At 36.9% G+C, this 27,901-nt stretch overlaps 1 protein-coding gene across 1 annotated transcript in view; it reads left to right on the top strand.

Annotated features, from left to right (window-relative positions):
- DLG5 (discs large MAGUK scaffold protein 5) overlaps positions 1 to 22,517 on the top strand; it is a 114,221-nt gene extending 91,704 nt beyond the window's left edge. Inside the window, exons 16-32 of the mRNA XM_075717747.1 lie at positions 614 to 752; positions 3,305 to 3,449; positions 3,953 to 4,074; positions 5,125 to 5,214; positions 6,483 to 6,651; positions 10,540 to 10,702; positions 11,635 to 11,768; positions 12,360 to 12,524; positions 12,906 to 13,089; positions 14,045 to 14,193; positions 14,497 to 14,667; positions 15,821 to 16,017; positions 16,755 to 16,898; positions 17,092 to 17,219; positions 18,024 to 18,133; positions 19,934 to 20,043; positions 22,414 to 22,517. Coding sequence (XP_075573862.1) covers positions 614 to 752; positions 3,305 to 3,449; positions 3,953 to 4,074; positions 5,125 to 5,214; positions 6,483 to 6,651; positions 10,540 to 10,702; positions 11,635 to 11,768; positions 12,360 to 12,524; positions 12,906 to 13,089; positions 14,045 to 14,193; positions 14,497 to 14,667; positions 15,821 to 16,017; positions 16,755 to 16,898; positions 17,092 to 17,219; positions 18,024 to 18,133; positions 19,934 to 20,043; positions 22,414 to 22,517 — 2,424 coding nt within the window. The remainder of the gene's footprint in view (positions 1 to 613; positions 753 to 3,304; positions 3,450 to 3,952; positions 4,075 to 5,124; positions 5,215 to 6,482; positions 6,652 to 10,539; positions 10,703 to 11,634; positions 11,769 to 12,359; positions 12,525 to 12,905; positions 13,090 to 14,044; positions 14,194 to 14,496; positions 14,668 to 15,820; positions 16,018 to 16,754; positions 16,899 to 17,091; positions 17,220 to 18,023; positions 18,134 to 19,933; positions 20,044 to 22,413) is intronic.
- Positions 22,518 to 27,901: the final 5,384 nt, after the last annotated feature.

The raw sequence follows: 27,901 nt of genomic DNA, 5'->3' as shown, positions 1-27,901 counted from the left end.
CTCATGTTTGTGTTGTATGTTTCAAGTGTGTAAATTCTGCATGCTGAGCCCTGAATGTGTAGCTGTCTCACATCACTGTCAGTATTTGAGCTATTGTTTCTTAACTCACCAGTGTCTCCTCATTATGTACAGAACAGAAGTTGTGATGGTTCCAAAATGTGAGTTGCTCTGTTGAAGACAGGTTGCTCCACACATATCTGAAAATACAGGCTTAGAGGAAAACACTATGTGGCTTGTTAGCCAGGTCATCTTTAGGAAGCGCTTGCAGTAGTGGCTGAAATAACATTTGAAATGTCCTGGGAAAGCAGTGTTTTAAAGGAGAAACATAACTAAATGCTGGGTGTTTTATTGTGAAGGAAAGTATACCAGTTAAGTTGCAAACATTGGCCTAAAAAGATTACAAAATAATAAAAAGAACTAACGGGGCAGGATGGAGGAAAGAAGTGAATAGCATCATTGAAAGGTAAAAGTGTAACAAGCACTGTGATGGTGAGCACATTCTGGAATAGATACTAGAAAGTCTGAGTTGCTTACTGCTTATGAAGTTTGGCTATTTTATTTTTTTTCTTCTGAATCTCCAACTTCCTATAATCAAATTTCTGTGTTTTTGTAGGTGCAGAAGTATGCTCCAGCTAGCGAGGAGCATCTGTCTCCAGAGCTACAGGAATGGGCACCATATTCACCGAAACGGTCTGCTAGGCACAGTGAAGGCTTTGCGCCTGCCACCTTATACGCTGGCGGCATGTCAGCAGGTGAGTGGCAGAACTCATAGTTACTTTCTAGGAATGCCCCAAGGAATTTGTCCATAATGGACAATATTGGGGATTAGTTGTGATAAGTGCAGAACAAACATGACTCGCAAAACGTGTTTCCATGGTCTGTTGTAAACTTAACATGGTCTGCTCAGCTTTTAGACTGTAAAGAAGTGAAAGCTGTTTAAGAACCGTTAAGGAAACCGAGCAACTCCTGGCTGAAGGATTTGTGTTTCACCAGTTTCTGTGCAGAGGAGTTTTGAGTACATTAGTGGTGAACAAGGTGTAGCCTATACATTAGGGAGACAAGTAAGATTTCCAGTATTTTTGAAAGCAAAGAGTAAATGGAGGCGTCCCAAGCTTTAGATGCTTAACTTCTGAAATACTTCCAAGGAAAAAAGATCTAATGTTCAGAAAGTACAACATATTAAGTTCTGTCTATTGGAAATCAAATGCTTGGATTATCTTGAGTGCCCAAACTGGTTGTGATCTTAATCTAAATTAAAGTTTAAATGCCAGTGTATTTGAGATACTAAGCTGCTGACGAGGGGACTCACAAGCAGCTCTCACAGAAATCCTTATAATCAGTTAGCATGTTGTCTCAGTTGATCGGACAGTTGTTGATATTGAGGTTCATGTTAGCAGGTTTTAAATTGGTACAGACTAAATGGAGTGCTTCAGCAGCTAATTAGGGTATCATGTGCTAGTTGCTTAGAACTGGTCAAGGAGCATTTGCTTAGACCTGGTAAACTTGTTGCCAGATGGATTGTTCAGTCATTAGCGTAGCTACCTTCAGCACCTGCATACAAAACATTTTCAAATCAAGACAATATTGATTTTTATGTGTTTACCCTCAATTCTTTGGAAAGCCCCAAACTCCTGCATGTTCTAGAAATTATGGAAGACTTTCTTCTTCCTAGAGACCATGAAGGAGGTAATGACTTGTGTTCCTGGAGCAATGGACAGTTTCAAACCCTGTTGTCCCATTCAATTTTCAGAATATAAAGACGTGCTCAAGAGTAGCTCAGATCAAAAAGCTTTTGCTCTTCTTTGATTTCTTTTATTCTTTTCTGCCTCTCTCTCTTTTAATGATAGTAGAAAAAATATTAAAAGGTAGTATTTCTAACTAAAAGCTTTGTGTTATCATGATAACCTTTGCATAATAACCCAATCAATTCAACCCTGCATTCAGCAGTATGATTGTACGTCTTGAAATGTGAACAAGTTTTTGCAATTGTATTCTATGCTACCAACTCATGTAAGAGGAAATTGGTCAAATAGACTTGGGTTGAATCATAGAATAGTTTGGGTTGGAAGGGACCTTTAAAAGTCATCTAGTCCAACCCCCCTGTGATGAGCAGGGTTATCTTTAACCAGATCAGGTTGCTCAGAGCCCCGTCCAACCTGACCTTGAATGTTTCCAGGGATGGGGCATCTACCACCTCTCTCGGTAACCTGTGCCAGTGTTTCACCACCCTCACCGTAAAAAATGTCTTCCTTGTATCTAGTCTAAATCTTCCCTCTTTCCTTTTAAAACCATTACCCCTTGTCCTATTGCAACAGGGCCTGCTAAAAAGTTTGTTCCCATCTTTCTTATAAGCCCCCTTTAAGTACTGAAAGGCCGCAACAAGGTCTCCCTGGAGCCTTCTCTTCTCCAGGCTGAACAACCCCAACTCCCTCAGCCTGGCCTTGTAGGAGAGGTGCTCCAGCCCTCTGACCATTTTTGTGGCCCTCCTCTGGACCCGCTTTAGCAGTTCCATGTCCTTCTTGTGCTGAGGGCCCCAGAGCTGGACGCAGGGCTCCAGGAGGGGTCTCACCAGAGCAGAGCAGAGGGGCAGAATCCCCTCCCTCGACCCGCTGGCCACGCTGCTTTTGGTGCAGCCCAGGATACGGATGGCCTTCTGGGCTGTGAGCGCACGTTGTTGACTCGTGTCCAGCTTTTCATCCACCAGTACCCCAAAGTCCTCCTCCACAGGGCTGCTCTCAATTGGTTGAGTACTGAAGGATGAGTGTACTTAAAAAACCAGCTTGAGTAATAAGTTTCACAAATAAATATTGAAGTACTATAATTTAAAGTCATAGGACACACTAGAAGTGGGAATCTTTGAGGCAACAGAAGAGGAACAAGAATCATTTTAGCCGCAGTCAGTTCAGGTACCAAATAAAAACTTGTGTTTCTGTCAGGTGACTATTCAGAGAGAAAGGCAGAATTTTTGTTGCTGTATAAAAAAGGTTCATACTTGAAAACAGAAAATCTTTTAGCTACCAGCGCATACTGTGAATGACTTAAATTTTTGGTAATCTAATCCACTTTATTACTGACTCATTACAAAATTACAATCCAGATTTTAAATATGTATGTACTACTTAAAAGTTGACATGTGGTGCTTAATAATGTATTTGTCTGTATGCTAATACTTTTTAATTATAGATACATGTTCATACATGCAAATGTTATAATACATAATTTTATAAATGGTTGAATGTATTTAAAATCTGTAGTTTATATGCTAATAATGTTGGTAAGAATGTGTTTTTATCATCTGAAGCAGGTACTGTACCAAGAAGCTTAGCACCATGCCCTGCAGTAACGGCTGTCATGAGAAATCCAATCTATACTGCCTGGAGCCATAGAGTTCACACCAGCAATTGTCCATCAGTCGCCAGCCAGATATGCCATCAGCATCTGCATCCCAGGTGTTTTGAAATTTATCTCTCCTTAAATTTTTGTTTTCATTAGGATGAAATTGCTTCTGGTTTTTGTATACAGTGTGGAGTGAAATGCACTGCTGTCGTGTTATTTTGACCTAGGGTTCTCAAAACCATTTTTGCGTAGAAGTGATCTGCCAGTTGCTTTCATGTCTTTTGGTAACTGATGGATTAGGTTTCCCTCTGCTCCGCTGGCTGATATTGACAAAGAAATTTATTTTTTTAATGAACTAATTTCTAATGTTTTTTCTTGTCCTTGCCAAAACAAATAAAGCCTTCCCCCCTTTTTTTATAGCACTTTAGGCTATCTTTCCTCTGACTTACTCTTAATTCATAAAATGATGGGACAATTGGGAAGTAGGAAGGAGAGGAGCATTCATTTTATTCAGTAACTCAGGGATAACCAAAATTTTTTGTTGGCCAATTTGCTATTTGCTGAGGTGCTTTGCCCAGTTCTAACTGTTGCCCTGTTCTCCTTTCTTTTGATGTAGTTCCCAGCATCAAGGTCGCCTGAGTTTGGACCTAAGTCATAAACTCTCCAATGACTACTCTGAAAATTCACGTACAAGAGCGTCTCATGGCTCAAATTCATTACCATCCAGTGCAAGACTTGGTAACTAGCTGTTCTGATTTATTTCTTGTGGGACTCCTGTATATTGGAGACAAAGAATAAATGGAAAATTCCTTAAGTACATGTGTTACAGGATTGTCACAGCTAGCAAAGCCTAAAGGCTTCCTGTGTTTCTTTGCTTCATTTTTTGTGGTTTTATGACTAAAGGTGTTCCCTGGAAGTAGTTGTGTTTAATTCATTCTTTACAGTCTCTTTAAAATGTGCTCTCTGTGTGTGTGATTCTCCTTTCCATGCATGTTACTGTTTGAAAGTACCCTTATAAAGATGAGAGGCCCAGCCAAAGTATTTTTGAGGTTCAGTGAGGTGGAGAGAAGAAGAGAAAAGGAGAAAGCCCCCAGAACAAAAAATCTAGGGTGACTAATGGCCTAATATAAATTGTGTTGTTGGAAGATGTTACACTTATGTTTATTTGATCGACATGTAAGATTGTTTATGCCTATCCTACTAATACCAAAGCAAATGCATGCTTTGTAGCAATAACATTTTAACATTTTAGAATTTATTAAAATTTTAAATTATTTAATAACTTTTTTGTGCATGTTTGTGTTCCTGTGTTCCATCGATGATTGGCAGTTGTATCTGAATAGAGCATGGCAGCTTCGTAACCACAGCAAAAAATGGCATAACGGTTTGCAAACAGTGTCAAAAAATGATGTATTCATCCAGGCAGAATGTAATCAGAGTATTTTAAATGCCTTTTGGAAAGTCCCATGGATTCTTAGTAAACAGAGATGTTAGATTCTTGCTTGGACTTCAAGTTAAATTTCATTTGATTGAAAAATATTCAAAATATTTTTCATACAAGAATGAACAGTGTGTATATACAGTATAGCAGTATTCTGACTGTGTAATCAAGACAATTTACTAGAAATACGATATACACAATATATACGAGGGTAATCATCAAAGCTTGTGCGTAAATTCAGAGGCCATTTTAATGGTCATTGAAGAAGTAGAATCTAAATGTACTTTTTTGTTCAATGTAGTTGCTTTTACTTTCATCATTGTAATGTTTTCTTGTTGTAAAAATAGGTTCTTCGAGTAACTTGCAATACAGAACAGAACGAATTAAGATCCCTTTAACACCAAGATATCCAAGGTCCATGATGGGCTCTGACAGAGGTGAATTATTTCATAAGTAATTTTAGTCATACTATTTTCAGTGTTACCAATCCAAAGCCTTTGCAGTTCTTAAATCAGGCTGTGCCAAAATCTAAATATGGCAGTTTTATTAAAGTTACAAAATTTGCATTTTGGCACAGAAAGGTAAAAAAAGGAAACATTCTAATGAAAGTTGTTTCTGTTAGTTGACTCTAGGAAGTGGCATACTAAGAAAAAGTGCACAAAAAATGTAAGAATAAGCATTGCTGTATGTTTTACAGTTGTAGTCTTCTTCTAGAATGATGTCTTAAAAGTTTTAACATTGAGATGGCCTGCATTATTTTTTTGATTTTTTTAAAGGGTTTTTTTTTTTGCATATTATGGTATTACTGATTGTGAATTATATTTTGAAATGCAGTGAAAATATTTTAGTACTTCACTCAAAATTGCTTGGTGGAGGGTATTTAAAGACATGAAACAAATACCAGCTGGCATGCTGGAGAGCTGTAGAATTCGGAGTTCGACGACAGTGAGCGGCAACTCTTTGCTGCCATTATTGCCCAAATGTTCTGTAGCCTTAATGGATTGTATGCAGTGGTTTTCCTAACTGGGCATATGCAATTCTTACAAATGGCTTTCATTTGTGATTAGTAATTTGATATTTATTTTCTGTAGCTTTGTCAGAGGAAGCAAACTGAATGTTTCTGTCAGGGCGCTTGTTCAGTAAATTTCTCAGGGAGGGTACAACCAGGGAAGAGATGCAAATAAAGCCATGTCAAGATTGGTTGAAATTGCAGAGCTTTCCTGTCTCTGTGTATGATTCATGCTGGGGTTTCTTTGGTGTTTTCAGATGTTTCATAATGTATCCCTTACCCAAAGGAAAGGGCTGTACATAAATATTTTATCTGAAAATAAACCTACATATATTTATTTTATTTCTCCTTTCCTGTTTTTTATTATTTTTCTTTAACTTTGCGTTGCTAAGTGTTTTCAGACATGCATATGGTGTAGCTTGTCTGTAACCTTCTCTCCTTGTTGAGAATGGCAGTAGTTGTATGCACACTTAGAGAGGACAGATTTGATATATGGTCATTAAGGACAGTAAGTTTGCACTGTCTGAAACCAGTTACCTGGTCTCCCTAAGCTCCTTTCATGGTTAATGGAGTCCTAGTGAACACTCGGTCCTCTTTCTTGTCTCAGATGTGTATGGTGTCTTTCACTATGTCTGTGTAGATCTCCAAACTATGACAGATGCAGGATACTAAAACTCAACTGTTGATTTTTCCTAGGCTCCTTGTCACACTCTGAATGTAGCAGTCCCAGCTTGATAACTCCTCCACAATCACCTCTTAACTTGGAAACGTCTTCCTTCGCCAGCAGCCAGTCTCAGAACTCCCTTTCTACGTTACCTAGGATTTCCATTAGCCCAGTATCTGTTGGAGAACGTAGAAAAGATAGGTAAGGTCCCCGCATTATTTGCTTTTAATACAAATGTGTCTGAGGAAATTGTGTACATTTGTTTATTGGTCTGAAGGAGTGTGAACATTTAATTTAAATGACAAATATGTAGGCACAGAGGTACATCTCAGGTCCCGTTACTCAATGTTTATATTTTCTTTACGAAGTATGTAAGAGATCTTTGTGTGCATTTTTTCTTCAAAACCAAAGAATAGATTGTTGAGTTTAGAAAATTAATGAATTCATAAGGGTTTTATTTCTTCCATGTTAGATTAATGGCCATACCAAATAAGAGCAGTCTAAATTGGAATACACCCCTTCAGCTGAACTACCTCAGATGCTTGTTTATGATAGGCTTGCTCTGTATTCTGGAAAACTTAAAAAAAAAAGAAGACGTAGTAACACCTGATAGCTAAATATCAGGTGCCTTAGTGTTGTGGAGTATGTGCTCTAACCACTGTGCCTTGATTCAATTTAGCCAGATAACATGAAAAATTGAGGGTATACCTGTGCAAGAAAGTATCCATGTGTACAGATGTAGTTTTACTACTCAGACTGATCCCTTTGGCTGTACCTGGACCGCTGCTAGCAATAGCATTAAGTATATGTGTAGCTGCTAGCAGATTTGATCCTGGTATGATAGCTTTCTTAAAAACATGAGCTTTGTGTTTAACAACTTTCTGCATCTCATGATGATTATTTTCAAGATACGCTGCTTATGGTATCAGTCTAGGACATCTGATTTAATTTTATCATGACCTGGCTAGACTGTATATATGAAAAAGTTTGCATGAATTCAAAGCATTGTACAGTAAGACACAAATCTGAATTGGCCTTCTATTTATAGAAGGCAGCCAAATGCCATTCTGGCAGTGTAAAGGAGCTATGATGTGTTGGAATTGATTACATCAAGACCTCTTTGTATTGCTTGATTTATGTAAAAGGACTGACCATAAAAATGTGAATGATAAAATAATAAGGATATTCTGTATTCTAAGTTTTCTGGTAGTAATAAAAAGTTATTCATAAAATGTTACATGAAACTTTTGTCTCGTTCAAAGAATCGGTAACTAAGTTATTGTAGTAACTCTAGACTGTATATTGTGTACAAAGGACAGTGTTACTTTGAAAGGGAATATAAAGAGGTTTTTGTGATTTTTTTCGTTCTTTCTTTCTTCAGTGTGACTCTTGTACTATGTGTACTCAATTTGTGTTCTCGTATAAATGTTCCTCTAATTGTCACTTGCAAATTTAAAGTCAGAAGTTCTTTTCTCTTTCACATGACTAATGATGTATAATGCTCAGCTGAAAAAGCTAGGTTTTTTACACCCCTATAACTTTGTATCTCTGAGCACAAGATCCATGTTCTGATCTCTGGGAAATAACAGTTTCTGTTAATGTTGATTAGATGGTTGAAGTACAGTCAGGTTCCAGCCCCTTTACCCTTGCTGTCCATATGTATAAACCACAGACTGAATTGACTTTCTAAAAAGAATATAATTCTCAATTTTGTTTTGTTTTGTTTTTAAGAAGCAAACCAAAAACTAACAAACACAAACAGTTCTTAATTTAGGGAAGTAGCTAATTTAAGTCTATCCTGAGAAAATGTTTTAAGATGTCTAGATAGCATTTTAAATGCTCGTTTGGTCTTACAACTCTTTCTGTTCCCCACAAAGTATAAGTAACTCACTTGGCCTTTCTCCAGATAAAAATAATAATAATACAGATGGAAAAAAAAAAAAATCAATGTTTCTGTTCGTTCTGTTGATTTTAATTTAAACGCAAATTAAAAGATCTGATCAATTAAGACTTTTTTCTAATCAGTGTTTAGTGATTCTGGCAGGCAGTCTGAATGTTATAGAAGAGTGTGCTTCACTTGATTTTAATAACACTGCTTATCAAGTAAGACACCTTTTGAATGTTATCATTCTGTTTTACTTTATTATTGATTCTCTACTACACGCATTACTAGTTATCTTTCATTTTGTATTTACTAGAATTCTAAGATATGATTCTGTGCAATTTGTATGGGTTTGATTCCTTTTTTATTCCAATCCAAAACAAAGAAAACAAATTTAACAATGCATGTGGTAGGTGGAAAAGCAGAAAGGGAAAGAAAATTAAATGAAAGAAATGAAGTTCAGAAAGATGTAATTTTAGTTTTTAATGAGGTAGTATGACTTGATAAATTTTGTGATATTAAGAAGCTTCATATAGCTTCATATCATGGTTTACGTGTTCATAATGAGTGAAAAAAAAAGTTCATAAGTTGCAGTTTTCTGGGAGTTAGCACAGTTTAGTTAAGATATGCAACATACAAAAAATGTGGGCTTCAGTTTAACTTTGCTGGTAGTAAACGTACCTTATCTTCATTACATTGATAGCCAAGCTCTGAGGGCATTATCTCTAAACAGTGATGTTGATGTTACAAGGTTACTGGGTTCCAGAGTTGTATTCGTATCAGCAGCCAGTTTTTATCTTTTAAGCATTAATAAGCTGGCAAACTGTTATGCCCCTGCTGCAGAAGGCTACCAAATAGTTACCTTCAAAGACTGTGGCAATAAGCATAATTTATGAAATGATGTCCCTTCCCTCTGCCGCCAACCCCAAAACCTACTCTTTCCCAAAATATCTTTCCTCAGCCTGGCTCACATTAGTAGCAGTGAGTGAAGTCCAGTTAACTCATCTGGTCTCTGAACAGCACAATTAAAATAGTTTAAGTAGTTGGCAGAATTTGGAGAATGTCTATATGGTATAATGAAATGTTAGGAAAGACAACATTCAAATTAATGCATGTCAAATGTAATATAATGCTATTAAAATAAAAAATACACCACACCTGGTACCCAAGCTGTTTCATTCAGAACGAGCTCAACTGTTAATATCTGGTGATGCCTTTTGCTGTGTAGACGTTATTAAGTTCATAGTAACATGAACAGGCACTTTTTAGGAGCCTACTGTTTATACACACCATGAAGAGACCGGCCCTGTTTGTACAGGTGGATACGTCCTAACTGTGGTGGGAGGAAAGGGAAATGAATCAGGGTTTTCTTTTGTATAAGCCATTCTCTTGTTATACTTAACTAGTGTCTTACTATTGTGTGTCTTTTATTAAGTGTTCTTTTCTTCTCAAATCTTCTACATCTTTCAGATATCTGTTCCGTAATAGGTCTTTTCTGAGAATCCCTGTGGCTCCTAGGCCTAGGTTCTCATCACTAAGGAGTTTGAGGTTGGCCTGATATAAGGTTCTCCTTCTCGAGCAGTATTGCGCACTTTGTGCTATTGTACATGTTTGGATAATTGCCCTGAGGAGAATTTGCATGGTAATTGTAATGCTACCATGCAAACTGCTGTCTTAATGGCTTGAGTTTGCAACTGCTTAATTTTCATTACTAATTTATGTTTTTTTGCATACAAATATGAAATCCGATACTTGTGCATTGTTGTCCTTTGGTTTACCACCTTATTATTTATGATGTTTATTTTCACTGGCAATGAAGACTCCCAGCATTTATATTTGTAACATACTTTTCTGGAATATGGTTTGTAAATGACATATTATATACAGTGGTTCAATTACTTTTATATAATATGCATCTGGAAGCTTCTTTCCTACCGGCTTCACCACCATACTATTTATAATTCATATTTACTGTAATGTTTTGGAGCAGTCATGTACCTGGTATACATTTACTTCTGCCACTGTACATTGCATGATCTTCAAGGAATGCATTTAAGACAGTTGAGAGTAAATTTTTTTAAAGTATCTGTTTAAACCTATTGTATTATTACAGTTCAGACAGACATAAAGTATTGCATGTAACTTTGACATTGTGATGGTTCAAGTGCAATTTTGTCCAAATCAGTTTTAACTATCTCCTCTAAAAGGCCCTACATGGAAGAGCCACGTCATGTTAAAGTGCAGAAGGGTTCTGAGCCACTAGGGATTTCCATTGTGAGCGGAGAAAATGGTGGAATATTTGTCTCTAAAGTAACAGGTGGGAGCATTGCCCATCAAGCTGGCCTTGAGTATGGTGATCAGTTACTAGAGGTAATTGTTTGCTTACTATTCCTGTGGCTTAATGAATCAGTTCATATGACTCCAGCCATAACTGCCTTCCCCAAAAGATTATCTTGTGAAAGCTTGTGTGCTGTGAGATGTAGCAAAGCGTATTCTCTATTGTAATATTCCCGTAATTGTGATTGTTGTGACTTTTTGTCAGGCTTTATCATAAAATAATGTCTTTTGATGGTAGATCTGCATTGCATCTTAGATAGATATAATTAAATTTTAAGCTAGCTAGTTTTGGTACTTAAACAATATAGTCCCAACCATACTGTGCCTGATAAGGTGAGTAAATATTCAAGCAGCTGGCTTGTACTGAGTTTCGTGCTGCTGTTGCTGTGCCATATCCTTACCTGAGATACCTTGTTTAAAAATACTCAGGTAGGCTTTAGATTAGCTACAGTCATGTTTTTGCCTACAGTATTAGATAAGTGTGCAGAGGAGCATTTTGTAAAGTACCGAGCTGCTTTGTAAATGTTAGAACTGTTCATACTTATGCATGTTAAAGCATCTTCTGTTGCACAGCGTGTGGATGATACTACAATGGACCTGAATGAATCATGGATCTGAATTTATCTTTAAATCCTGAATTTATTCAGATCGGTGATCTGAACCAACTTGTATTTAATCAGTGATATCAAATCATAACACAGGTCAGAACATATATGTCTTTCATATATAGTAAAAAGATTTTTAAACTCATGGTCAGGTTACCAAATATTTTAAATTACAGTGATTTTTTCCAAGGAGTAAATCCTAGGAATCATTGTATAACAGCATTCCCATCCTCCTATTTACCCCAGTGGAAATAAGTCAGCATTTAGACATTAAACTAATTAGGAGACTGAAAGGCTGATTTTGCTAGTTTCCATCTGAAAACTTGACATCATGGTTTGTGCATTTTTCTTTTTCTGTAGTTTAATGGAATAAATTTGAGAAATGCTACAGAACAACAGGCTCGACTAATCATTGGACAGCAGTGCGACACCATTACTATTCTGGCTCAGTATAACCCACATATGTATCAGCTTGGCAATCATTCACGATCAAGGTAAGGCTAGCTATACTTTGCAAAAACTACTCTCTGGTCCATGCAGTTACTTAGCTAGTCGATAACTTCTGTACAGGTAACATGTTTGCAAACATCAGCACATTTGTGCTGATAAGAAGTGGGATTGCTTAGAAAAGTAATTTGTGAATACATGCTTGTTGAAAAGAAAAGAAAAATGCTTGATGCACTTACTATATTTTCTTTCTTATTTAGGCATAATCCTTAGATACATTAAACTAAAACCAAGGATGACTTCTTCCTAGGATTATGAGTAGTACTTCAAATAATTTTAAACTTTTTTTTATAGTTGGAGTTTCCAAAAACTAATTAGAGAATGCATATGACCTAGTGAAATTATCCATCCCGTTTTGATGCATGGTCACACTTCAAAACTGAACTTTATCTTTCTTTTAGACTTACGGTGAACATATGTTATTTGGCATATTGTTTTGGTGGCCTTTTTTTTCCCCCTTACTTTATACTTGATTTACGTCCAAATTAAAAACTTTGTCTGCATGGAAAATATTTGGCATTGGTGAAACACTAACCCAGCAGTATTTTATTCTTTCTTCCCCCCTGCCCCTGCTTTAGTTCTCACCTAGAACCTGTGAGTAATCATTCCACCCCTCAAGGCAGTGGAGCTGCAACACCTGACAATCATTCTGTAATAGATACTGTGAGTGAACAGGATGAAGGAACAATGACACCCCCATCCAAACAAACCACTCCAACTACAAGTCCCCGGAATTCCTTAAGGTAGAGGAGTAAAATTTTTGCCTTAAGGAATAAAAGTGGTCATGGTGGATATGAAGGGTATTAAAAACCAAAATGTATTTCTGCGAATGCTGTGTCTGGTTGGAATAAGTCAGCAGACGAGTTAAGTGGACCCCAGGATAAAAGTACATGTTTTCAGGCTGTTTTTGAAAGATGGGGTCTGCAAGGAGTGAAGAAACTTTACTACAAGATTGGTTTAGTTAGGTCTGCAAGGAACATGATGTTTGTCTTATAAGACTGTATCTGTAGGTGACCTATTTTGAATAATAATTATGTAAAGACATATTCTTCAGATGGTTAGCTGACTGTATGTAATGCAAGTTTTTAAACTGAAGTACATGTGTTATTTTTCTCTGTCAAAAGGAGCCCTGTGGACACAAACAAAAGGACCCCTGAACCTAGAACTGTTGTTGTTAAAAAATCCCAAGTGGATCTTGGGATCCAAATATGTGGTGGAAACCTGTATGGAATATTTGTCTCAGATGTAGATGATGATAGCCCAGCAAAAGGACCTGATGGACTAGTCTTGGGTGACATGATACTTGAGGTAGGCTATTAAGAAAAGGCTGCAGCGTACTGAGAAAATGTCTAGGATGGTATAAAGAGGGAGATGTACAAAGAATCATGCTGTCTCGCAATGGGAGACGTTCTGTGAATCTTGAGTTCCTGCCACAGAACCTGGGTAAGAACGGTGAGAATGCATAACCTTCATTCTGGCCGCGATGCACGAAGAGCTAAATGATCTGGACCTGGAGAACCACCACTGTTGAGAGCACAAGTTTGAAGGACTAATGTATGTCTGCTTGGAACTATGAGCACCTGCTCTCTTCATCTAAATAGGAGGCCTTGAATCCAATTGCTGTACATAAGAAAGGGAAGGATATGAAAGATACTGCAAAATGGAGAAAAATATTGATCTCCTCACTATGAAATTCTAATGAGAGCTTAGGGAAAGCCATGCAATAAGTCTTTGACTCTGCTTTCTATATCTGAAACGAGAATATTTATCTACTTGGCAGGACAGTTAAGGTGATAAACCCGTATGTGTGTACGAGCTTTTCACATAAAACTAGGCGTTGAGACTGAGCACTGAGACGCTCCCATTGCGCCTCAGGTATCCAGATGGAGATTTTGCTTTGTAATTGTGTTTCTGACTTCCCTCAGACCACTTGCTTTCCTGAAAAATACTAAATTCTTCCCACCGTGAATTTTATGATTCTCAGCTTGCACTTTGAAAACTATTTAAAGAAGTGCAGGCTCTCCCTCACGGTGCATGTCTTCTGTGTTCACCTGGGTATTTTGTTTTCTTACCCCCATGTTTCAATCTCCTGCTAGACATATTAAGGTGCAAACTGTACTAGAGTTAAGTGATTTACTTGTATATAGAGCCTGCCAGTGGGGAAAAACAAACTTACTTTGCATGTTTTTCAAGCTCGCCTAATTCTGTTGCCTGTTAAGGTGCAATTTCACACATAAAGGTTTCTGTGTTTTGTGTTTTGCAGTATGGGTCCATTGATATGCGAAATAAAACAGCTGAGGAAGCTTATCTTGAAATGTTGAAGCCTGGAGAAAACATCAAAATAAAGACTCAATACAGAATAGAAGAGTTTACTAAGATAAAAGAGCTTCCTGGAGATGGATTCTATATCAGGTATTTGAGCATGACTGGTAATGACAGCATAAGGCTGTTAGGGTAATACGCTGATCATCATGAGAGAAATAGTACATCAGTTTTACCACATCTTTTAAATTCATAGTTTACTAATTTATCCCAGCTAGTCTCTGACAGTGAGTACACAGTCTGTAGCATAGTAAGTCTGCACGTTTGGCAGTAAACTTGTGTGGTCTTGAAATGTAGAGTATGCCACTAAACTGTTTTGAAAAAAAGTGTGCAAGTTCTTTCCGTGAGTTGATGGAGACCAGTTGCAGAGCCTATTTATGTCTTCCTTTCCAGAGCACTTTATGACCGTCTGGCAGAGGTGGAACAGGATTTAAGCTTTAAGAAGGATGATATTTTGTATGTTGATGACACTCTGCCACAGGGAAACTTTGGTTGCTGGATGGCTTGGCAGCTAGATGAGAATGCTCAGAAGCTGGAAAGAGGACAAATTCCAAGTAAATATATGTGAGTAACCTCAGTTACAGTATTTATCTTAGAGTCTTTAAAAGTCTGACTAGTGAGATGTGGTATAAAAGACTTGTTTGCTTCTATTCTTTCTAGGAGATACTAATTCTTAGACATGTCATTTTAGGGATGGAGTATTTTAATAACATTGAATTAAAGGTATTGCTCTATCAAGTTGTTTTTAATGCTACTAAATACAAAACTAGAAATGGAAATGATACATAGACGAGTGTTGTGATAGATAATTCAATAACAAAAGTGAGACTAACCACAGCAAAAATATCCTTGAATCCAAGGTTATCCCAGACATTCTTGAGAAGCACCAGTGGTTTTAGTTATTGGTGGACAGCAGCGTTATTATAACACTGTGTATCCACCACAATCTCATAATGTTGGTAGAGCAGTTAAGAGGAGTATGCAGGAACTAAAATTTTTGCATTGTTACTGAAATCGCATTAGTTATCAGTGATTAAAATATTTTTTACATTTTAAGATTACTGTTTTTTTGGTTTCCTTTTCTTCTAATAGTCTCTCTCCATGTCATAACTCAAAATTCATCCTGACAGTGGGACAATGGTACTACATGGAATATGTGGAAGTACAATATATACATACAGACCCATACACATCATTGATAAGCTTGTTACTGGAAGATGGATAGTAAAACCAGCGACATTTCACGTGTGTTATGTGGCCAAAATATTTGTGCTCCTATAAAATAGAACTGCATGAAATAAAACTCTTATTTTAGATTGCTGATAAGTTATTTGTAAGGATAAGTATAACATGCAGATTCATAGAAAGGATGGGATCTTCACTTCTGTGCGAGGCTGACTTTACTGGCAAGCAGGTGCATACTGGTGCTTCTGCCTTGGAGATTTTTGCCCTGCCTGTCAGAGTGGTCACCCTCTGTGACATGCTGCTATTTATAAGAATCCTGAGGAAATGATGGTAGGGTGAGGTTTTCAGATGTTTATTATTTGATTTATGTTAATGTTTGTTTCTGATTAATTTTCCGTGATGAAGATACTTGGGCTAAGGCTTGAGATGAGCATTTCCAGTGTGTTCCAGAAGCAGCAGTGATATAGTTTGTCAAAAAAAAATTGTAAAGATAAGTTTTTAAATACCAACCATTTAGTCTGTTTCATTGTAGGATGGATCAGGAATTCTACAGGAGACACAGCATGTCTGAGGCTAAAGATGAAAACAGCTCATCTAAGACATTGTCAGCAGCAGCACGGAGGTCATTCTTCAGAAGAAAGCATAAACACAAGCGAAGTGGTTCCAAAGATGGAAAGGATTTACTGGCTCTTGATACAATCAGTACAGACTCAATCCCTTTCTTGGATGGCAAGTACCTTTGTTATACTTGGGACGGGGTTGCCTTTCCTTCTCTTTCGTTTTTAAACAGCTGCAGCATGACACAACAAATAATGTTACTTTCTGGTTGGTCTGAATACGAATGGTGATCGTATGTCCCATCACATGCATAACTCTTAATAACAAAAATTTTTTTATTTTAAATAACAAGCCAAAGTGTTTCAAACTATTTTTTTTTTTGGTAGTTTACTCCTGAATCTAGTAGCATTATTATTTCATTTGCAGAGGGAGATTGCTTTTTGATGCATGGTTTTGATTTTTCTTTCAACTATTTAATTTCTATCCGGGTCTCTTAGTCTAGACAGAAATCCAGATCACCACTTAAAAATCTTCACTTCTGTTTCTTCACTTATCTACAAAAATCACATTGGTTACATTGCTTACTTCCTTGGAAGAGCTCAACAAACCAGAGAAACCAAATACCTTGTCTTCTTTACACTTTTAGGAAAAAACAGGAACAATTGCTTTTAAAGTTTTGGTGGTTCTCCCATGCCACCCTCACCTGGCTCAATTAAAAAAACGAATGTTTTAGGCTGTCAAGTGGAGAAAATTGCAATAATGGCTAGTGAGCATTTTTTGTACTTGTCAAGGCCCTTATGCCTTGCATGGGGGTTGTTTTCAGAATTACTTTTAGGGTGCTTCTACTTATCTGAGGAATGCCAGGAAAATAATTCATACTTTCATAAGTAAATCTTCTGTGTGTGTAGATTCTGCAAGCCTGGCATATCAGCGTGTACAGAAAGTGGACTGTACCTCTCCTAGGCCTGTGCTTATTCTAGGACCTTTACTTGATGCTGTGAAAGACATGTTGGTCAAAGAATCCCCTGGAAAATTTTGCAGATGTCCTCTTGGTAAGTATGCAAATATAACCAATTTATTCTTGCTTAGAGTACATGATAGTAACATCTATGTAAGTGGACTAAATAGTAGCACAAACATGAAAAAACCTCCAAGAACCTGAATTTGCAGACATTGTTTCATTAGCCTTGTTCTGTGCCTAAGGAATAGTAATGAAAGTGGATCTCTTCTGGTTCTATGAAACAGAGGTTATGAAAGCTTCCCAGCAAGCCATTGAACGGGGTGTGAAGGATTGTCTGTTTATTGATTATAAACGGAGGAGTGGACATTTTGATGTGACAACGGTAGCTTCAATAAAAGAGATAACAGAAAAGGTGAGTCACTTCTAACGCGGTAGTTCTTTGTACAGTTTGCAATATATGGTCATACTATGTTGGGGGCGGGGTGGAAATTATGTTAACATTGTCCATCTCTAAGGCATTCAGAGAATTGTTCCCCGGGCCGCTGAGTAAAGTAAAAGTTACATCACTTTGGCATGTAACTGTTTAAAGATTATTTTATGCAAGCTTACCTATGTAGAAACTAGGAATGTCCATATTCTTTTACAGTATTATTAAATAAAGGTAGAAATTATTTTCATAGATTCCATCCTCTACCACCCCCCCACCCCCCACAAAATGAGGATTTAGGGTTTTTAACTATTCCATTTAGTGCAGTCATATAGAACATAAACATCATAATAATCCTGGAGACAGGTGTTAATTAAAATCTGTACATTGCTTATAGGTTTCTGTCAGACCACACAGAAAGTCTTATTACTTTAATGCTTGTGTTTGCTTATGACTTCTGAAAGAGAAAATGAATATGAATATTCAAATTTGGAAAAAATGTATTGCATATATTTCAATCTGAGTTTTCATTTCATTAGTTCTTCAAATACTTTTATTTCTACCAATGCATGCTTTTGGTACTATGAATGGAATTTCTTGCAGTTTTTCATCTTCTGTCTTTTGTTATAAATCTTTTGGGTACAAATTGCTCAGTAGCCCCAAAATGCTAAATGTGTAGCAAAATTCTGTTGGGTTGCTATGATTTAAGTAGGGGAAGAAATGGGGGATTTGCATGTGTGCTTGTGCTCTTTAACTGAATGAGTGTTTTGCATTTACATTTGATCTTAGGATTGTCATTGTCTGCTTGACATCGCTCCTCATGCCATCGAACGGCTCCACAGTGTTCATATCTACCCTATTGTAATTTTTATTCGCTACAAAAATGCTAAACAAATCAAGTAAGTCTGTGAGGGGTATAGTTCAGGGATGTTTATTTTAGCTTAAAATAAGCTTGTTACCTTTATTGTTTCTTTCATCCTAGTCATCTTAAATATCTTTTTAAATGTGGAAATGAATCCTCATAAAAAATGTTATGAGGTAAATTGTCTTAACTTCATTTTGGTTGCATGACAATTAAGTGAATCTTTTGGAGAAGTCAAAGAATGTAGACTAAACTGTATGTACTCCAGGAGGCACGCAGATCTTTCCTGCTCACCTTTGTATTAAACTGTAAGACAGATATGGGCGAGATCATTGAGGATTAAGTGGTGACTGTGAGAAAGAGCTATTCTTCGTCTTCTCAGCGGGGCCAAGTGTGTGGATGCAGTGCCAACTGATTCGTAACCTCAACTTTCCCACCTTCATTCTCCAGTGAAAACAGCAAGGGAAGTCCCCTTTTGCCATGGAGCATATATGCTGTGGTCTTCTTGGACCATGCTTTTTCAGTAGTTGGGAATTTCCTGCTCAAATATAGCCGGGAACAGAACGTGGGAGTTACAAACCCCAGTCCCTCCCCTAATGTTTGAGTACATTCACACATTTTGATAGATTGATTTGGCAAGATGTGGCATAACCTCCCAACGTAAGTATTAAGAAACAGTTTTGTTGAGAGATCTTATACTTGTGCTATCTTCATTTTGAAAGTTGAAGACTTCTTATATTCTTGATCTGTAAGTAAATTTGATGACTATCTTTTTAATAGAGAAGATAAGTATCACCACTTTCAAGTAGAAGCAAGTCATACAGCAAGGTGGTGTATTTCATTACCACTGTAGGATCATGCACTTGGATGGTAGATGGAACTGTCATGTCTTGAGCCCCTTTGGAAGTGGAATGGTGATCATTACAGCTATTTCCTTTTTTTGGAAAGTGACAGAGAGCAGTTGTACTTGACAAGCAAGGATTTCTAGCAGTCATCAAAATAAGATGCAGTGGCACATTGTCTCTGCCTGTTATGAGCACCAAAGGTTTTTTAAACAGCCTTTTGGATATAGCACAGGTTCTGTTGGCATTCTCTGGAATGCTATACAGCAGTGATAGGTTAGTTTAGTAGTGTTTTTTTTTTTTTAATTTATTTATGAAATAAATTTGTGCTTCTTTTCTCACTGCTGTAAGAAACTATCCTTATATTGTTTCAGTATTTATCTATATTACTGTACTAGTTGATTCTAAATTCTGCTTCCTTCTAAACAGAATCCCCTGGGATCCCAAGTCAGATTTGGAGGAGTGTGTTACAAGCCTTGATCGGAATTAAAATATCTTTTTTACCATTTGTATTTCTCTATATTTTTTTCTTATTTTATTTCCAACAGCTTTGTATAATAGAAAAACAGTCATCTCAAAAATGTGTCATATATAAGATGACATAGAAATATTCTATTTGCTCGATGCTTGATACTTCAGGCCCTTAAAAGAGCAGTACTTGTGCCCAGCTTTGTGTAGGGAGTACTGGCGTGTTATATGAGATGATGATCCGATTCACGTGAACTGGAAAAAATGATATTCTTTCTCCCTCAACCCCCTCCCAGCCTCTGAGACTTTAAAGGAATACTGTCTTGGTCTGAGAGCAAAGAAATTTGTTAGCACTGAAGTGGTGCTGATGACTATGCTGATACTGAAACACAGTAGATGGCACTCTATGCACAGGATTCTAATAGCCTTTCACATTCACCCAACTGGAGGTAATAATTTCAAGTACATTAAAAAAAAAAATTACTCTTATACAAGGTTTTTCTTTTTTTCTTTCTTTTTTTTTTCAGAGAGCAAAAAGACCCAATCTTCCTGAGGGACAAAGTTACACAAAAACATTCCAAAGAACAGTTTGAGACAGCTCAAAAAATAGAACAAGAGTATAGCAAGTACTTTACAGGTTAGTATTTAATCAACATTTCACTAGGAACACAGTGGCAATTTAATCCGTTTACACTGCAATTCAAAAGATCCTATGTTCCTTCAAAGAGCACTTCTGCCTTCCCTTTTGGCAAACTTATGCTCTGGTGTTTTATTTTACCGGGAGAAGAAATCTCAATATATAAGTACTGTCCCTTGCTTTTACATGTTTTTGTTTTAGCATGCTGTGAATCTTATGACCTAAAGAGATTCTGAAAATGTTTTATTACAAGCCAGTAGTATTGGAAGTATGGTCCAGATAATTTGACACAGTGTCGTCAGGTTTATACCATGTGAGGAATAAAGTTGTTTTGTAATTGTAAAAAGCCAAAACCAAACCAGAAAACAACCACCCTCCCTGCAGTGTAAATTAATGAATAATTTGTGAGACATACTTTAAATCTTTCAAGAAGAAAAAAAATTGTCAAAGGTGTCTTGAGCATGCATTGTAACTTGGAATAATTAAATTCAACTTTAGAGGCCTTTTTAACATCTTCAAGTATATTATATGAATCTTGGATTGTAGTAAATACTGTATTTTTACCAGAGAAAGAAAACTGTGTTTGAAGACTGTCTCTGCTTATTTCAGAGCATATTTCCATGTGGTTCCACATACATTCAAAAGAGTGGGGATAAAATTCTAGCCATCTTGATGTGAAATGGCAACAAAACTTAAAAAGAAAAAAACAAACCAAAACAAAAAAAGCACCACTAAACCAGCCAAAACCCAACTTTTCATCCCCCGAACAATGGGATTCTTCCAGAAGCACTTTGAGGCATACCTGCCGAGTGCAAGGGGAGGGAAGGGGGATGTATTCAGTATAGAGCTATTTCAGCATACCCTGAGAGAAACTACACGGTCTCAACAAAATCAGTTACCTGGGATGTAATAGCCATACCAATGTTCATTTAAATGGTACATACTAGACCTTCACAGAACTTGACATGCGCATGGCCAGATTGCATCACCACGTGTTATCTTCTGTTCCTTGTGAAGTCATTTGTTGCATTTTAATTTCACCCTGCCAGTGAAAGCAGCACTCAGTCCAGGAGAGTCCTATGTGTGTCTTCTGACATGCCCTGTGGAAAGGGCCTCCCTCTGTTAGTGCCAAGTGCAGTGGACTCCAGCTGTCATCAACATTTCCAGATGCTGGTAGTCAGAGGGAATTGGTGTTCAAACTGCATTGACATTTAAGCTTGTTGAAATGATAATGTGCATAAAGTAAGCCTAGTGATAGGCACGTTGGACATGGTAGTTTCCTCTTGAAGCTATATGACACACTCGCTCAGACCTGGGCTCTGCCACTACTTCATGAAGTACATTTTTTGACTAATGACTCTTTCAAGTTGGCTTTGTTTCCTGTACCAGGTTGTGAGCATGGTGTTTAATCTGAATCACTTCCTCACTGCCATTTGTCATCTTTCATAGACCTTGTTGGTTGCTGCGTTCTGTATCCAAATTCACCTGACATCATTAACTGTGGTATATACCGCAGAGTCAAGTAATATTTTATGTGAGATCAGATTCTCTCTTTTCAAAAATGGAACTTACACCTTAAGACTTTCCATATTTTTCCAGCATTAGTGGTAGCTGAGGCCAGAGGCTTTGCTGACATATTTCTCAAGTCATGAAGTTCCTCAGTTTTTAAATCTTAAAGCTAATACATTCTCCTCTCCTGTGTCAGTGTTGGCATTTTACGTTTTATGACTGTTATGTTTAGCAAGGGTAGAATGCAAGGTGTTCATTTATCTTTTGAATTGATTTTCAGGGAGTTGCTTGCTGTTGGCCTTTTATTCCTTCAATGTAGTTGACAATAAGAATTGGAGTAGCAACTGCCGCTGTTTTATTTAGCTCAAGGATCTGTGAGCTGCCTCATAATTTACTTCTAATATTTGTAAATAGTGTCTAGTTGCTACAGCTATAGTCTCTGTGTATATTACCACGTAAATATAAAACTCCTACCACCACATGCTGAACTGAGAAGGTTTATTATAGCAGGTTCTGACCATCTTTAGGCTTAAACTTTGCCACCTGATGCCTCTGAAAATAGTACACGGAGGCCTCTAACAAAACAGTTGTCTTAGTAGATTATAGCCATCAGTTCTGCGACTTCCCTGGGCTGTTTTAAGAGTTAGCAGAAGAAACTGTGTATTGAATGCTTGGCCTCTTTGCTCTGTTTATTCTTTTTCTTGTTTTAATAGTCATGCATCTGGCAAATATTGAATTGGGTAGGTTAATTCTGATCTGTTGATAAACACTTTGCAGAAAAATGCAGAAGACTGCTCTTTGTAATTAGTCATAACTGTTTGTTCCAGTCTCATTCGTGGCGGGGGGGTTCTTTTTCTCCAGGCATTGTCCAGGGAGGAGCCCTTTCAAGCATTTGCACTCAGATTATGACAACTGTCGACCAAGAACAAAACAAAGTCCTGTGGATCCCAGCTGGCCCGCTGTAGACTTACTTCGTTGTGAAACTACTTTGCGGATGTAAATAACCAACTAACTTTCTATCCAATGGACTCTGTCCATTTCTGTCTTTATAAAGATATCCATAAGTGATTTCTGTTTCATGAAGGGGAGTGATAACACTGAACACACAAGGACCCAACGAGGCATGTGGGAAGGGGTAGATCACTTCACCGAGCTTGTCTCTTACGTCGTACATGTACACGTGACAGGTTGTCACGAGGGGTTGTGACCTGCGTGTACTTGTCCATGAGTAACAAATTTAACAATGCTGCAAAACCCTGTAGAATGACAAGTTTACAAAAACCTTTTCAAAGTATTTGGTTGTTGCTCTTTACTTGAATGTCTTTTGTTTTGTTTTTTTTTTAACTCTGTGTCCTTTCATTTAATGAGGTAACTCTCCAAAATGGAGTGAAATGTCTGAATATGAGTGAATGGTTTATGCACAATGTGACTCTTAATTGCAATTTTGACCATTTCTAAGCACATTGTTGACTTGACAACCAGGTAATAATGTGGGATTGAATCGGTACGTCTTGGGAGTAAGCTCAGAAGGAAGTACACTCCTCTACAGGGCAGACCACTGTTTGTATCCTGTCAAGACTTGTCTGTCAAAGATATTGTTTCTTGTTTTATGCATGAATCTAATATTTAAATGTCATAATATATCTGAACAATCCAACGCGTGTTAAAAAATAATAGGTTTTGGTTGTTGGGCCTGGATTAAGTACTGGTGGAGAAGAGTCATAAGCTAGGCCTAGCATGCTGTGTTCTGTCACTTTTAGATACTGTAAATATGGAAAGCTTATGTCGGTGCAATTTTGCAGGGTAATTCTTAAGCTTTGTACTTCAGTGTGTAGCATTCACATAGATCGTTTTTATTTAAGAGCAGCCACAGTTTTAGGGCTTGATTAAAAGCCTTTAGAAAGGTACTAAATTGTTAGTGTTTTCACTGTTGAAAAGTGATCATTTAGTTTCAGTTGCAATACTTATTTACCTATTGTACCAAACTCCATTGTATCAGTTCCCTTTTTGGTTTTTTGCACTTCTGACTCTGTGTTCGTCACACAGGTTTTGTACCTGTCTCCTCTGTCTCTTGTGCCATGTTTCTTGGGTACTGTATTTTAATTGTTTTTAAAATAGCATTTGAGTAGAACTGCTTCTCAGTCACTGTTCCTAACATTTCATTATGTAGGGTTTCTAGTTTTACACTGCAGGCTGTAGTTTTGCTTCTGTCTGCAGCTTTTTTAATTAAAAAAAGGGATTCTTCTTGCACAGTTCTTCAAATAAAGATCTGGTCCTAAATTTAAATTCTGTTTTACAGATGCTATTTTATAGTTCAAAATACTTTATATAGTATTTATATAGTTACATACTATATAGAGAGAGTATTTTGAACTATAATACCTATAAAATATATATAGTATTTTATATAGTATTATACCATACTATTACAATACTGTATATATATACATTAGAAAATAGGAAAAGGTATGGATGAATTACTAGTCAAAGTACTTCTCATGGTGAGGGACAGCAGTTGTTTTTTGTTTATCTCATTTTTTGGTTGTTTTTTAAAGTTTGAGGACAGAGTAGACTCCAGTGGTACAACTGAAACAGACAGGTACTGTTCTGACATGGATTTTCTGTACTAAAATGAAAATGTCACTTTGTATCAAAAAAAAAAAAAAGTTAAAGAAACTGATTACTAAATAAAGGTCAATTTCTGTAACTTGACTTGGGTGTAAAATGTGCGTATAGCTAATGTTCTCTTTGACTCTATGTAGTTGAGTCATATAAGTTTTTATTTTCTGACTAAAATTGGCACATATAGGTTCAAGTGCCCACCTTGAGAGGAACAAGTTTTGGGTTTGTGGTTTTGCCCAGCCTTGCATGTGTAAATACCAAAGACATTTAAAATCTGTGGGACACAAGAAGAGAGATGTTGGTTTGTGTTAACACATTTTTAACATTCTGGCCCCGTGGTGCTAAGGATTTCAAGTGGAAAAGCAATTGATTAGGTAGAGGCTTTAACTGAAGAATGAGTCTATCACTGCTGTTTTCAAGACAGTGTAACCGGAAACCATGGAAAACCTAATAGGCAAAAAAGTGAATTGTTAGCTTAAAGGCACTTTGTAGAATTCTGTGCCTCAATTTTTACTCTTCAGACAGACCAGCCTCTTCTGTTCATTGAGTTATCTGAAAACTTAGGGAAGGTAATTACTGTGTATTAACTTCTCTGCTTCTTCAGTTGCTTTATTCTCAGATGCCAAATAGTCAACTTCGGCATGAACCAGATTGATGGATGGCCAGTCATCTTGTAATCTGTATGCACAGTGAAACCCTTCAGTCATAAGACAAGACTTGCACCTTATCTGCTTTTCTTGAAAAAAACCACCATGGTGCCATCTTCTAATAGAGGACAAAGAAAATGAGAATAGGCAGGTTCTGGCAGGTCAGTAACAGCCATACCTTGCATATCTCCTGATCACAGGGAAGTAGAATTGACGTCTTAGTTAAACACTAGAAAGATTCCTTTAGCTTAGATCAAGAGTTTCCTGATATACCATTTTATTTTCTAATATTACATGCTGGAGCTAGAGTTGGCCATTGGTCCAGAAAGAGTAACTTTGTCCAGGTGTTTAAATAAAGAATATAGTTCTGTGGGTATTTTAAAAATAGTTTAAAAGTTATATAGCTAGCTAGATAACAAAAGTCTGAAAATTTCACCCTCATGGTCATAAGCCACCATGCAGCATGTATGGTTGCAGGTAAGGCATTAGCTAGAAATCAGCATCTTTTAACTTTATTTTTCCACAGCTAAGCTGACATAAAATGGCTGAAGATACTGCAGCCCATATGTATGACCTGTTGTTAATACATTGTTGACAAACATCTACTTGCATTCAAACCTTTGCATTCTGTTCACATTGACCTGAATTGCAGGACTAGTGTTTGCCAGATCCAGAATTACACTCCGAAAGCTGCCAACCTCTCCACCTCAGACAAGGGTCCTTTTTCAGTGTCTGGTAAATTTGGAGGCCGTATCATAATCCCTTGCAGTGAATGTAAACATTGCCTTAAGCAGTCTTGAACAGCTTTCCTAGATGCATCTCGCATGGATGTATTCGTGGTTGAAGTACGGTCTTGTAATCTTTCCTAGATTTACGTTTAAGGTTCCATATAATTTCTAAGATTTGACACCTCCATTTCACAATGGACAGGTTTTTTTTTTAAAATACACCGACATTGGAAAAATGTGCACTGGCTTGGAAATTAAAGAGACTGCTCTGAAAAATACAGATACCCAACAAGGCAGACTTTGGTCTTGTGCAACAACTAGTAAAGGTCCCAGACCTGCAGTAAAAAATGAACAGTATAGAATAGGTGCTTGGCCTCTTCCTGTAAATTTTCTAGTGGCTGCTGTGTCAATGAGCATAAGGGTTTCTTACTCATTTGGTTGCTTTTAAAGAGATTTCTTTTTTCAATGTTAATTCTGTGTCATTTTGCTTAGAAAATGTCTTGGTGTTCTTCACTGAAAAAGTACGTTTTTGATGAACATTTGGTAGGAAACTTTTTAACTATTCAATTTGACTTCTTTCTCTCTTAGTATGCAAAGAGATGCTTTTGCTAGCACAACCCATATGATGCGAGTGTGAATCCAAAAACCAGATGAATAGGGGATCCTATTACTTAGATTGTTCAATTCTATTTTAGTAAACAATTCCGTACAAGCTTTTGTAAGAATGGTTGTTTATTACATTATAAATAATTTTAGGTGAATGTCGTAACTTTATATTTAAAAGTTGTCTAGATGGATCCTTTTCTTGAAGTAAACTGTGCATAAAAAGCATACTGTGACAAAAAATTCAAAAAAATTTTCAGTACTGGAAGTTATCGTGTAAACCTCCAGTATGGAAAATGTTTTGAATTTTTTTTGTATTTTATATTTATTTCATCTTGTAACTTAGTTTAAAAACAGTGAGGAGTATTAAAGGTATTCTGATTTCAGTAAATCTCATTCAAGGAAGTATTTGTGATTAATTTTCCTCTACAAAATGCATCTGTTAAAGGTGCAATGAGGTTTTTTCCCCCCCGCTATGTGTAAAGTATGAAATTCCAGCTGATTTTTTTTAACATACACAAGTCTCTAAAACGTCAGTCTTTTTTTCTAAAAACGTAGGAGGGAAAGTGGCAGAGATCTAATCATTGTTTTAAGAAGCAAATCACCAACATCTTTGTACTATGTAACCTAGTCATTTCATGTTATGGTGAATTATCTGTTATTGATATGTTTTATTAACAGTATATGCTAAATGTGTGTTCACTGGGTTATTTTCTGTGTCCGTTGTATGAAGGAAATAACACCAGTGGCTGAGGAAGCTTTCAGAGATACGGTATGTTGATTTATGACCCTTTCCTTTGCTTGCTGACAGTATAAAGAGAATGTCCAAGAGCTAGAATACTATTTCTGCTAGTTAAGAAAAACAAACAACCCAAAACTGAAACACCCCGTACCCCCCCACCCCAAACACACAAAACAAACCCCTCCCCCTAAACCCCACTTCCTAAGCATCCAATTTGGCCTTTCTTATTATTTTGGGTCCTTCCCATCTTCCTAAAGATCTCTTAAAAGTTCAGAAAACAGACAGCAGTGTTTACTCTTAATTTAATCCATGTACATACTGCATATTTAACAGTACACTCCAAATTCAGAAATAAGTCTGTCAAAATGTTAAATACTTTCAACAGCTTGAAAAAATGTTTCTTGATAAAATTTCACTTACATTTGCAATGGCTTTTTTCTTTTAAAGTTTTTTCAGTGCAGATGTGAATGACATTTATTATGTAATCCTCCATATGCCCTTCCTCCGAAGGCAGGGGATGGTCAGCTTTCTGAAGATAGTAACTTTGATCTTCGGAGGAAGTGACCCTTTTCCCACAGCTTTTGCATCTGGTTTTGCTGCAGATTCATCTTACCTCATTAGCAATAATGCCAATCAATTAAAATCATCATAATTTCTTAATTTGCAAAATCTGCCTGTTCCACAAATGCTTAGCATTTGAGCTTAGCATTTTAGATGCTCAAATCATCTAATTGTTTAACCTGATTAAGACAATATTTGTGGCCCACCTGTGACAAATGTAACATGTTAGGTTTTGAGCTTGTCTGATGTTTGGCTAGTGTAAGCAATGAAAGGCTGAAAATGCATTGCTTCATCTGAATACGTGCAAGGGGTCTAAATGAGGTTGTAAGTCTTATAGTTTTGTGATGAAAATAACTTAGTTATAGTGTTTGAGAGGATAATTCCAGTGCGTAAGCCAAAAGATCCTAAGGTAAGAGCTAAACCTTGTACTGTGTTGCAAAGATATC

Source organism: Pelecanus crispus, chromosome 10 (assembly GCF_030463565.1).
Source record: "Pelecanus crispus isolate bPelCri1 chromosome 10, bPelCri1.pri, whole genome shotgun sequence".
NCBI lineage: Eukaryota > Metazoa > Chordata > Aves > Pelecaniformes > Pelecanidae > Pelecanus > Pelecanus crispus.
Note: the sequence above shows the minus strand (reverse complement) of the source record. Positions and strands in the feature narration are given on the sequence as shown.